Source organism: Notothenia rossii, assembly GCF_949606895.1.
Source record: "Notothenia rossii genome assembly, chromosome: 3".
In the NCBI taxonomy this organism is placed as follows: Eukaryota; Metazoa; Chordata; class Actinopteri; order Perciformes; family Nototheniidae; genus Notothenia; species Notothenia rossii.
Window position 1 is genome coordinate 44752034 of NC_136901.1, and position 12198 is coordinate 44764231.

Genomic DNA, 12198 nt, shown 5'->3' on the forward strand with positions numbered 1-12198 from the left:
CCAAGGATACATCAACATGTTGACTGCACGGGCTGGGATCGAACCCACAACCTTCTGGTTGAAAGACCACCGCACCCCCTCGCAGCCACAGCCGCCCTTAAACAAACTGCATATAGGAGTCTTTAAAACACAGCTGCTATCAAATGGAGAAACATCATGTCTACACTCCAAAAAAGATAAGACCACTAACCTCACAACAATAAATAGCTTTATGACTCATTTGGGTTATTGCTGCTACCTGTTGTCAGAAGTAGTAAAAGAAGAAGAGATGGTGAACTTTAAATGCTCCCTCAGTATGATAATACTAATAATGCATTGGTTTGTTACATAAAATCAGAAACAGTATACAAAATAAGTTCTCCCCCTGCAGCTGGACAGACAGCTAAATACATTCTCTTAAAAAAGTTTCTGGTCATACTTCCTGAATGAAAAGTCAACTATAATATTAGACATATGAAGAAGTTAAACTTTAAACATCCATGACTTAAACACTTGATCCAGGATCAAAGCCACATAGCTGCACCTGCAAGGTGAATACAGCTGGTAACAGAACAAGTGTTTGAATGCGTACATTAACAGGTTTATGATATCACTGCCCCGTCTAAGACACCATCTGAATTTAATTACATTTGACTCGAGTGATTCCTCAACTTAATGTGTTGCTTCAAATAATCCTTCTGCATACAGTATGTGACACTGTGAGTGTTGCACGGCCAGATACGGCTCAGCTGACTCAGATAAGGAGATAGATGATACATTATGATGTGATATGCCGTGGACTGTACTTAATGTTACTCTGATCCGGTTACTTATGTTGTGGCAGATATTTAAGTAAGCTTTCTGAACGCTAATGTTATAATAGTCAGATTGCTCTGAAGATGGGAGGTGATATTCTGTTAATGTTCACGTTCACACAGTCGGTGATTTTTGCCGGCCGTCTTTCCTGCAACGGCAGCTTTTCTGTATTTCCTTTCTCCTGTAATATGACTGGATCGCTTTAAACTCCGCACACTGAGCTCTGATTGGTCAGCAGGCAGTGCTTTCACTGAGTTGAGCTCTTAGCCTGCAACCTAACCTGCTCCGGGGCAGGTTAGCCGTTCAGCACCAGTTACCATGGAGATCTAGCCTGCTAAAAAGAGAACCAGCTTCGTAGGACCAGAAACCCAGAGTTAACCTGAAGTTAGCCGCTAAGAGAACATCCTGCTTCGTAGTAAACCCCCTTGCTCAGAACCATTCAGGATTTGGTTTCTGAATAAGAGTTTTAGTTTAGATACCGTTGCACAGTATTTTGGCTCCTCAATACAGTCGTTCCACAGATGAAGGTGTTGGCCTGTCGGATGTGAGAGTATGATATAATGTTCCATGACTCTCCTCCAGCAGGTTATCGCTGCCCAGAGTTCAGACTGCCAGGCGCAGGAGAGGCAGACCCCCCCTGGAGAAGAAGCAAACCAACAACAACCTCCTCCTGAGAGTCTGCATGCTGGGAACCTGCCGCTCAGACGTGCTGTCAAACAAAGGTAAACAGGAAGTGACATCATCACATTCAAAACTTATTTAGAGGCCCAATTCCAAACCACCCCCTACACACTCTCCCTCAGCGATGGATTGAACCCGCAGCTAAACGAGGCTCCCTCCTGTCAGGTGGAGGGTGTAACCTTTTTTAGTTTTAAACCTGATGTTTATAAGCTTCTTAGTTTTTGCAACAGTCTGTAAATATACACAACTTTATAATAAAATGCACACATTTAACTTTTTCTAGACTAAACCCAGGTATACGACCCTAAGTTCAAACATATGAGGTTATTATGGAGTTGTTAACATCGCAGTTTATCAGTGGATGTTTGCCGGAACTGCTTGTACACAGCGCTGGTGAGGCAACACGCTGCTTACCAACAGTTCCTACAAACATCCACTGATAAACTGCACAACAAGATAGAACTTTAAAGGTGGGGGAGGTAATCCACTTCAGAAACACTTGTTGTTATATTCCATGGAATGCTCTGAACATCCCGATAGCAATGAATATCTGAAGTGCTTTGACAAAAAATACATTAAAAAAAGTCATCTGTGGAAGCCGTGGTACTGTAAAAAGCACGACCAATCATCTGAGCCGGCTTTTGGGGCGGTGGTGGCGAAGTCGATAGGGACTTGGCTTGGCAACTGGAAGGTCACCAGTTCAAGTCCCGGCAAGACCAAGTGCTACCAAGGTGTCCCTGAGCAAGGCACCGTTCCCTACACTGCTCCCCGGGCGCCGTTCAAAATGGCAGCACACTGCTCCTAACACTAGGATGGGTCAAATGCAGAGAAACAATTTCCCCACGGGGATTAATAAAGTATATCAAAATAAAAAATAAATAAAAAATAAAGTAACTGGATGACCTACCTGCCTGTCAGCCTTCCATCTGTGCACAAACTGATCTCTACCCTCATTGGTCATGTGCGCGTTCGTGTGTGTTGGAGGAGGGGCTCTGTGAGGAAGTGGCAGCTATTTAAATTTGAGCGCACTCGAGCTGGTTTCTCCATTCTTACCCACCTTTAAAGTCAACATACAGATTTTAACAACGTCATGGTTACCTCATATTTCTTTTAAACTTCATTTACTCGTGTCTCGTCTAGAAACCGGTAAAAGTTGTGTATGTTTACACGGACTTTTGCAAAAACTGAGCAGCTTATAAACATCAGATTTTAAAACAAAAATATGTTTACAAGAAATATATGCCATGAAAGATTGTTAGTTTTATTTTTGTTCTTTTTAATCCAAGAGACGCTGATTTGAAACCGTTGCTACGAAAAGTAGAAAGAATAAGTCTTTAGTCCTGAAGGTAGAAGTAGTTTTTTAGAGTGTGTGACGTCTGTGTGGATGTTTTTGATGATTGACTTCACACTTGTGTATAGTTTGAACAGAGTGAATACCGTTGATTGTGTCCCCCCTCCCCCCCCTCCCCTCCCCCCCCCTCCCCTCCCCTCCCCTCCCCTCCCCTCAGTGTTTAAGAAGTACCCGGTGAAGGAGGTGTGCTTCCCCCCCGGCCTCTCGGAGGAAGGCTTCCTGCTGCTCCTTCGCTCCTCTTTCCCTCGGCTGACGGACAGCAGCAGACTCGAGTTCCTCCGAACGGACCGGAGCCGCCGGCTGCAGAGGATCAAGCTGGAGACACTGACTCCAGAGGACATATTAAGGACCAGGAGCAGCGGGGGGGAGAAGACGCTGCTCTACCTCCGTCTCAGGGTACCATCAACATCTCTTCTTCATGTCTCTTCTTCATCAACATGTGTCCCCTCTTCTTCATGTCTCTTCTTCATCAGCATGTGTCCCCTCTGTGGAAAGAGACTCTGAAAGTTTCAGGAACAAAGATTCTCTCTCTTTTTGATCCATTTTTATAAAAACCTGTCCGAAAATGAGCTGATCAGATTTTGGCCACTTGATGATGTCATAACGATGTTTTGTCTTGAGTAACCATTATCCAATCAGCAACCAAGGTAACCCCCCCCCCACCTGAATCTCCTCCTAGAGCACCATTGAGTTCTTTGTAACCAAATATTTTCATCTAAAGTAACAGACAGAGAATCAGCACTTTGGAAACAGAGGGGATTATGGGTAATGCTGCAATGATCCGTTTGGTGTTTCAGCCAATCAGAGACAGGCTCTGGATATATCTGAGACCTGTGATATACTGATGAGTATAATAGGAGACCTTTAATTCTACTTTATATGTCCTTTTATGATCTTAACCTTTTTTATGTTACCATATTTTATTCAATATGCTCCTCAGATAACCTTTCATTTTATTGTATCTCCTCCTCATAGCTTTGTGAAGCGCCTTGAGATGACTTTGGTTCTATTTGTATTTTATAAAGCATCGATTCTCTGAAACCTGAACACTGGAATATCTATATGTGAGAAAAACACAATGCATCTGCTGATACAGTCGGAATAGTTTTTATTTGTCTTGTTTTCTAAGGTAGGCCGAGTGAACTCTGATACTTGAAACTTATTCAGGATTATATTGATACAGCTGGGAAAAATTGAAAATGTGAATGAAAGATATATTATTGTTTGACTACAAATAAAAAAGCATCGATTCTTCCAGAAAGGAGCGGAGGAAGAGGATGAAGAAGAGGATGAAGAAGAGGAAGACGAGGAGTGCCAGCTTTCAAATGATGTGGTGATCAAACCTGACGAAACCGAGCTCAGTTCAAGGTAATTCAAAACGGTTTAATCTACAACTCAAAAAACACCAGTACCAGTGTCGGCTCGCCGATTCTCACACTCGAAAATCGATCTCAAATGCAGGAACAGAGTTACGTCATCATCAGAGGACAGACACAGCTTACAGTCACACTGTATAGATGAGACTTAGGCATCATCTAAACATCTCATCATTAAACCATAAAACCCCCTCGTCTAGGGATGCATACCAGTATCCGGTATTACCGAAATACCGGTTACTGGTGGCTACGGTATACCGTACCGAAATCAGATCTGGTTTTGCCACTTTAAAAAAAAAAAAAGTTTTTAATGTTATTTTTAAAGTTAGTGGCCCGTGATGGCTGGTGTTATCAATTAGATTGCATAATCGTTTTTCTTCATATTTTATGTATTTTTCACTGTTTGTTCAATACTAGAAAGGTAAAAGTCCCACAAATGAACTGTGATGGGATTTGTTTTCTCTCACCAGTGAAGGCAAATGTTGATTTTAAAGATGAGATTTGTTTGTTTGTGCAATGCCGAGATCTCATGACCTTTATTCTATTATTTATTTGTTCTCTAGTCGAATCTCAGGTTTAACATTAATTATAACGGTGCTATAACGGTCTGTTTACATTAACAAGATGTGCTATTCACGCGGCACACCTGATGGCGGGTGTTATCAAAGATATTCCATAATCGGTTTTCTTCATATCTTTAATGTATTTTTCATTGTTTGTTCAGTAGCCTACTAAAAGGCCCAAGAAGTCCCACAATTGAATTTAATATTCATTTGACATGTTAACTATATCGTAAAGCGCTTCATTGGAGTAATTGTGGGATGATACATTTTCAAAGTATCACGATATGTATCGGTATCGTTCAGTGGTATCGGTATCTCATACATATATATATATATATATATATATATATATACATATATATATATATATATATATATACATATATATATATACATATATATATATATACATATATATATATATATACATATATATATATATATACACATATATATATATATACACATATATATATATACATATACATATATATATATACATATATATATATATATACATATATATATATATATATATATATATATACATATATACATATACATATATATATATATATACATATATATATATATATACACTGTATATATACACTGTATATATCATCATATCTCAAAAGTCAACGATATGCATCCCTACCCTCGTCATTAACCATTTGCAAATCCCCGTTTTACTTCCTTTACCTCCTGAAATGTAAACCCTTAACTTCTGTCTCTGTTAAACACATACAAGACTAACAATACACTTTATCAGAGTATAAGACTATATGTTCTAAATGATTTTATGATAATTTGACACGACAATCTACATCTGAGCAAGAAGACAGCCAACAAACTAAAGTATGTTTTTTTATACTTTTCTTCTCCAGTCCTGTCCAGCATGCAGACCCGTGCAGCAGCAACACATCCCCGGAACAGGAAGTAGAACCCAAGGAAGTAGAGACACAGGAAGCGGCAGAATCCAGCGATGACGAAATAGCAAACGAGGCGTCGGACGGAGACTGGAAACCCGACGCTGAGACGAGGGAAAGCAGCGCTAAGAGAGTGAAGTTTGGGGGTAAAAATCTGTGTAAAGTGTGCGGGATTTCATACATTCTCCTTGGAAGCCTCGTCAAACACGCCTGGAGCCACGTGGGCGAAGAAGAAGCGCCGTGCGTCTGTGGCGTCTGTGGGGACCTCTTTGAAACCTCAGAGGAATTAAACTCTCATCTGAAAAACAAATACAAAAAGACCCACGAGTGCTCGTTCTGCAGGAAGTCCTTCCTCACTGTCACCGGGCTGAAGCGCCACGTCACGCTGCACACGGGCGACCGGCCATTTAAATGCGACGTCTGCGGAAAAGCCTTTGCACACGCCTCCAATTTAAGCATCCACAGATGGGTGCATCGAGAAGAGAAACCATACAAATGCGACGTGTGTCCGAAGGCGTTTGGATTAAAGGGGTCGTTTCAGGCTCACAGACGGCTTCACGGCAAGAGAGAGCGTTTCATCTGCCACGTTTGTGGGAAATCGTTACTAGACATGAGATCGTTAACCAGACACAAATCCACGCATTCTGGCGAGCGTCGATACGGCTGTGAGATCTGCGGGAAGCGTTTCAAACTCCCGGGAACTCTGAGATCTCACAAGAAAACCCACACGGTGCGCGAGAAAACGTTCCTCTGCCACATCTGCTGTAAGACTTTCGTGACCCACGGCGGTTTGAAGATGCACCTGAATATGCACTCAGGCGAACGGCCGTTTCCGTGCTCCGTCTGCGGTAAAGGGTTCATGTCTAACGGCTATAGAAAATCGCACATGCGAACTCACACGAACGAGGCGCCGTACGAGTGTAAGGAGTGCGGACGCTTCTTTAAACGCAAGACGCATCTGAATAATCACGTGAGGGGCCACCTGGGCATCAAGCTGTTCGTGTGCAGCATCTGCGGGAAGGCTTGTTCGCGGCAAGAACACCTGACTGTTCACATGAGGACGCACAACGGAGAGAGACCCTACCAATGCACCATCTGCGCGAAAGCCTTCACTCAGAGCCACTGCCTGAAGACCCACATGAAGAGCCACCACCGAGGAGACGAGGAGTTCCTGAACGCAACGTGCCCCTAAAAACTGAGAACCAGCCTCAATCTGAGCAGTTTTTGAAAAATGTCCGTCCCTCCTTACAGAGTCCAAGCTGATGTGTTTAATGTTCCAAAAAATATCAGTTTAAGATCAAACAGAGAAAATAACCAAATCTCAAGATTAGAGAAAAAAAATGTGTTTAAATTTAAACAAACGTTCTTTTTAAAATCATGCAGCATTTAAACTGAAAACCAATTGAACTTGGAAAATAAATGCCTTGTAAAAGAAAACTCAAGATAAAGTGAGCAAAGCTATTTTTCTGTTAAAAAGATATTTGACAATAGCCAACTTTTACAGAGAAATTAGGAATTTAGAAACACATTTTATGTTTACAAATGTTCTACTATTTTCTATAAACCAAAAAAAAAATAAGTTTTTAGTGTAGGAGTTTATTAATAAAGAAACAGGTTGCATTGTATAAAAACTTTTATTTTAAAGACTATTAAAGCTCGGTGTGTTGTATTTACAGCTCATGCAACATTCACCGTAAACTCCTGTTAAAGTCGTCACATTTTGTACATGTTTACTTCTTGTAGCGTTAAATAAGTTAGTATAATATTCTCACCATGTGTGTTGCATTCAGGGCAAGTGGGAAATCCGATGTTGTATCAAAACAACAGTTTAAATAGGCATCTATCCTTAATTCTATGCATGTTTAGTTAAAGTGATAAACGTCAATCAAAACTTTGAAATCCCACGTGTTCCTGAGTGCAGCATGGTGCCTTAAAGTGCATGTTTTGCATTTTAGATATTACTCAAATATTTACCGTACATATGTTACTTCTGTAGCTAGTTGTATTCTGTTAAATAATGTGTGTGTGACCAAAATAAATAGAAGAACATTTCCCACATTTGTAGTTTTTTTTTCCCCACGTGTTTCTGATTTATTTTTGTCTGTCGTGGTGCGTTCAGGGCAGCTCAAGCATGTCGTGTTGGGCGAGGATTCGCTGCGTTCGCGTGTGCACGAGCTCCAGAGCGTTGATGATGATCTGCAGGACGGGCGTGGCCTCCTGCTGGGTCTGAACACACACCAGCTGCAGGAAGTACTGTCGCTCCGGCAGGGCGAGGAACACGAACTCTGCCGCCTGACGCAGCACCCAAGGGTGGTGGGGGGCGAGGGCCACGATGTAGGCGTCTCTGAGGGGGGAAATATATTGTATTAGCATGTTTAGCATGATGCAGGGGTGGTGGGGGCCACGATGTAGGCGTCTCTGAGGGGGGAAATATATTGTGTTAGCATTAGCATGTTAGCATGATGCAGGGGTGGTGGGGGGCCAGGGCCACGATGTAGGCGTCTCTGAGGGGGAGAGGGGAAGGAAGCATATTGTGTCAATAATCTTTTTTGTTTGTTTTCTTACACAATGTAAAGCGGCATTGGGTTCCTTGAAAGAGCTATAATAAATGTTATCTATTATTATTATATCATGTTAGCCTTAGCGTGTTAGCATTATGTAATGACCTGGGAACTGTTAGTATCATAGCATGGAGCGGCTAACTTAAGCCTGTTAGCATGATAACAACAATAATAATACATTTTATTTTTAGAGCGGTGTTTAACACATAATAGACTTCTTTATTATAATGTAATGAATCATTTCAATTTTATATAATTTTATAAATTATAATAAGAATATCTGCTATATATAAAAATATATATATTTTTTTATTCTGTTTTTTTATTTTCCTTTCTTTACAGGTTTATAGAGTGGGTTTCATGGTACTCAAAGACACTTTAAATGCTAAAATGTAAAGATTAAAACAACACACTTAAAATCATGATGTCATGACCTGGGACGTGTTAGGAGCTTTAAACGTTAGCCTTTTAGCATAAGCTGGGAACTGTTAGCATAATGTCATCAGTCAAGAGTTGCTATATTACGCATGTTAGCATAGCATCCCGACCTGGGAGCTGTTCGCTTTAGCCTGTCGGTATAGTGCTATGAGATAAAAAATATAGCCTGTTGTAATCAAATGGTGAGCTATTAGCTTTAGCCTCTTTGAACTATACAACGAGCTGTTAGCTTTAGCCTGTTAGCATCACCTGCACAGCTCTCCAGGTGTTTTGAATTGTCCGTCGGCGTCCGGTCCTTCAGCCAAACCCTCCAGCATGAGTTTCAGCCAGAGCAGCGATCGGTGAAGTCGAAGAAGCGTCCGGCAGCCTGAGTCTGAGCGGCGGGAAAAGTCGACCACGCCCTCTTTAAGCTCCGCCTCCACCATGGATCTGAGCGAACGATACGCCTGGAGAGCAAAAATAAATAAAAAATCAGATAAAAACTTCATTTATTCCAGCTTTATTGTTGCAACACTCACCCCTGTTTTTAGTCCGAACGACGCTGGGGTTTGTGGACTACGTTTCCCATGATCCTTTGCGCTGTGTTTGAGTGACAGCTCCTGTATCACTACAACTTTCTCCGTCACTTTACCGGAGAATAAACTGACCATCGTCCCGAGGGATTTCATGAATCTGAAGAGAGACAAGAGAGGCTTCTCAATACTCTAATTTCCCCTCCTCAACTCCTATCCTCGAGACTTAGTCCCGCCCACAGGAGATGCGAGCGGAGGACTCAAGGAGGGGAAACCGAGGAGAGAGGAGGGGAAGCAGCAGGCGGTTAGAACAATGAGAACTACTCTCCTCTGAGCAGTCATTTTAAAGAGACGTCCATTAATGATGACAGGAGGCACAGCAGCCCTCTGTCTGATGGACAGATGTGTTCATGACCACTTATATATTTACTTTGATTCATTCACAGTGCGGTATAATGAGACAATAACAGGCTACAGATGCGGACATACACAAATATATTTATAAATATATACAATTTTTAAAGTATGAGAGCACTCTCATAATAACGTAACACTATCAGAGACTGGATATTTCCCCCCCCCCCCCCCTCCCCTCTCTCTGGTCGCTGAAATGGGGAATTGAAATTACGGGCCAAAAGTTGTATTTACAAGTAAGCAGAGGACACCAAACCAACTGAGACCCGTCTGTCCGCCGCATCTACGCACTGTACAACACACACACCTACACACTGTACCACACACACCTACACACTGTACCACATACACCTACAGCTCCTAAAGCATATAATCAGGCTACAGCCGCTGTGTATTTTATTTTGTGAAGCACTAAATGGTTTTAGAAACATCTGGACTCTTTGTTTGTAGATATCTACTAAACTAAAGCAAATACAGAGAGTAGGCCTGTTACACTGAGTGATATATATTTTACACACTGCTCTGCTTTCTGCACGGACCTCTCAGCTGTTCTCTCTGGAAAATTTAAGAATTGAGAAGCCTCTATTGAGAGTATTTGTATTGCTAATGTTAGCACGTCTAGCTAATTTGCTTACGCCTTACTACCTAGCAGCAATCGAGTGCAAATGTTGCTTTTCATGACTTTTTATTATCACAGAAAATAAAAAACATCTAATAAACATTTATTTAAACTAAATTAGTTCCATCAGGATCAACACAATCCGAATGTATGATTTTTATTACTACATTAATAAGTTGTTGACTTTTTGATGAGTTACTCTGTTTCTTCGCCCTATGCTAAGCTAAGCTAAACAGGTGCCGTACAGACATAAGATTTGCACCGAACAGAAATGTTGAAATATTCCTTTCATCCTCCTTTTTGATTATTTAAGGAGCCACTTTTGAATTAGATGTGAAATGAAGAACTTTTATTGGAGTTTTTAATTGAATTTACTTTTTTTTAATGGACCTATCCAGGCTAGCTGTTTCCCCCAGTTTTTACTCTTTATACTAAGCTAAGCTAAACTAAACAGGTGCTGTGAGAGCTTTTCACTCATTAAATGTTGTACAATTCCTTTATAAATTAATATATATTGAGTGTACTTGAGCAGCTGATCCCAGCTCTGCAGGTATGGCTCCAGCAGGACGTCGTCAGCGTCGCTCAGGCTGAGTTTTAAATACCGCAGCAGAAGCTTGGCCTGAAACGATTGGCCGGGACACTCCTTAATGAGGGACGGGGCTTCGGCAGCGACCAATGGGTGCGCAGCCTGAAAGAAAACCAGGTTTATACTGCATTTACACATGTTCTTCTTTATTTCTGAATGAAATGGTATTTTGAAAAGTTAAAAAGAGTTCAAGAAATATGTTTTCTTTAATTCAGGTATATATATTTTTATTTTTTATTTTATGCTTATATCAAACTCAAACAACATTTGTGGGTGTGTGTCTACCTTTTGCCGTACAGACTTCAAACATGGCTGCGCAGCGCTGCCACAGTCTCTGCCTTCACCCTGAGCTGAAGTCAGAATTATAAAATAAAAACAGTTATTATTTAAAAGAAACCCACTATTGCATCATAAAATAAAATTGTTAACAAGTACAAATTATTTTTAAAAAGTAAATACAATAGAAAATAAAATAAAAACAGTAAAATGTATCGGGAAAAAATGCTAAATTATACTTATTGTGACAAAAATGCATTGTTTTATTTCATTATATTTATTACTTACATTATAATATCAAAAGACAATTAAAAAAAAAAGAGTCAAAAACATATTGTTATTTTACTGAATTTAAAGTTGAATTAATTTGTTATTATATAAAAACATTTATTGTAAATTCTCAAGTAAAAGGAGTTTTTTAGTGACTCTCCCTCCCCACTGTAAAGTAGAAACTGACAGAGGTGGAGCCAAAATGGCCGCCATGGAGGCACTCACGGAGCCAGAAGGAGCTGAAGAAGAGGAGCAGAGCCAACATGGCCGCCAGCAGAAGGTGACGAGGCCTCGCCGTCCGTTTTAGCAGAACCATGATGACACACACACACACTAAAATATATATACACACACACACACGTCCCTTTGTAATCCAGCAGTCAGAACAGACACATTGTTTACCCGCTCTCCTGCTCGCTGATGTTTTCGGGGGTTAAAGGCCGAATTCAGGAAAAACAGGAAGTTAACACACAACCTTTGCTCTTAACCTTCGATCTGTTTATCACAGCGTGTTTTATTGCACACACACACACCCTCACACACACACTAACACAAACACACACTCTCACTAACACACACACTAACACAAACACACACTCTCACTAACACACACACAGGCGAATGGGCACGAGTGACAAAGTGCCATAATAATAAAAGCATGTTGTAAAAAGTATAAGGGAAAACAAGGTGTTTATTTCTGAAAATGTATACGAAAAATAAATTCAATTAATATTCTTTTTTTAATATTAAAATGGACAGAAACAAATCCTTAATTATAATTTTAGATTGAATTTTTCTTCATATTTTTTTTACATTCAAATCTTCTA

The 12198-nt window shown here is 40.5% G+C and overlaps 2 protein-coding genes across 5 annotated transcripts in view; one reads left to right on the forward strand and one right to left on the reverse strand.

The window, feature by feature from the left end:
- LOC307032335 (uncharacterized protein) overlaps positions 1–7753 on the forward strand; it is a 17078-nt gene extending 9325 nt beyond the window's left edge. For 2 of the 3 annotated variants that reach the window (XM_079670222.1, XM_079670224.1), the window contains exons 7-10: positions 1378–1517; positions 2985–3223; positions 4086–4195; positions 5654–7753. In XM_079670222.1, coding sequence (XP_079526348.1) covers positions 1378–1517; positions 2985–3223; positions 4086–4195; positions 5654–6887 — 1723 coding nt within the window. In that variant the 3' untranslated portion in view covers positions 6888–7753. The remainder of the gene's footprint in view (positions 1–1377; positions 1518–2984; positions 3224–4085; positions 4196–5653) is intronic. The other variant, XM_079670223.1, reaches the window with a different exon arrangement.
- On the reverse strand, positions 7311–11924 carry gltpd2a (glycolipid transfer protein domain containing 2a). 2 transcript variants are annotated; one of them, XM_079670247.1, is made up of 6 exons: positions 11597–11885; positions 11111–11175; positions 10764–10927; positions 9213–9366; positions 8944–9140; positions 7311–8039 (listed from the first exon to the last, which is right to left on the reverse strand). In XM_079670247.1, the coding sequence occupies exons 1-6, from the start codon at positions 11685–11687 to the stop codon at positions 7811–7813; spliced, it is 900 nt and encodes a 299-aa protein (XP_079526373.1). In that variant the 5' UTR covers positions 11688–11885; the 3' UTR covers positions 7311–7810. The 2 variants fall into 2 exon arrangements, with proteins under 2 accessions (XP_079526373.1, XP_079526374.1); XM_079670248.1 differs by lacking the exon at positions 7311–8039 and adding an exon at positions 8127–8199 and having other exon boundaries at positions 11597–11924.
- Positions 11925–12198: the final 274 nt, after the last annotated feature.

Coding starts and splice junctions, on each gene's coding strand:
- gltpd2a (XM_079670247.1), bottom strand. CDS start 11,687: ATGGTTCTGCTAAAACGGACGGCGAGGCCTCGTCACCTTCTGCTGGCG. Junction 9,367..10,763: donor AGCTGGGATCAGCTGCTCAA/GTACACTCAATA, acceptor GTCTCTCTTCAG/ATTCATGAAATCCCTCGGGA. Junction 9,141..9,212: donor CGTTCGGACTAAAAACAGGG/GTGAGTGTTGCA, acceptor TTTGCTCTCCAG/GCGTATCGTTCGCTCAGATC.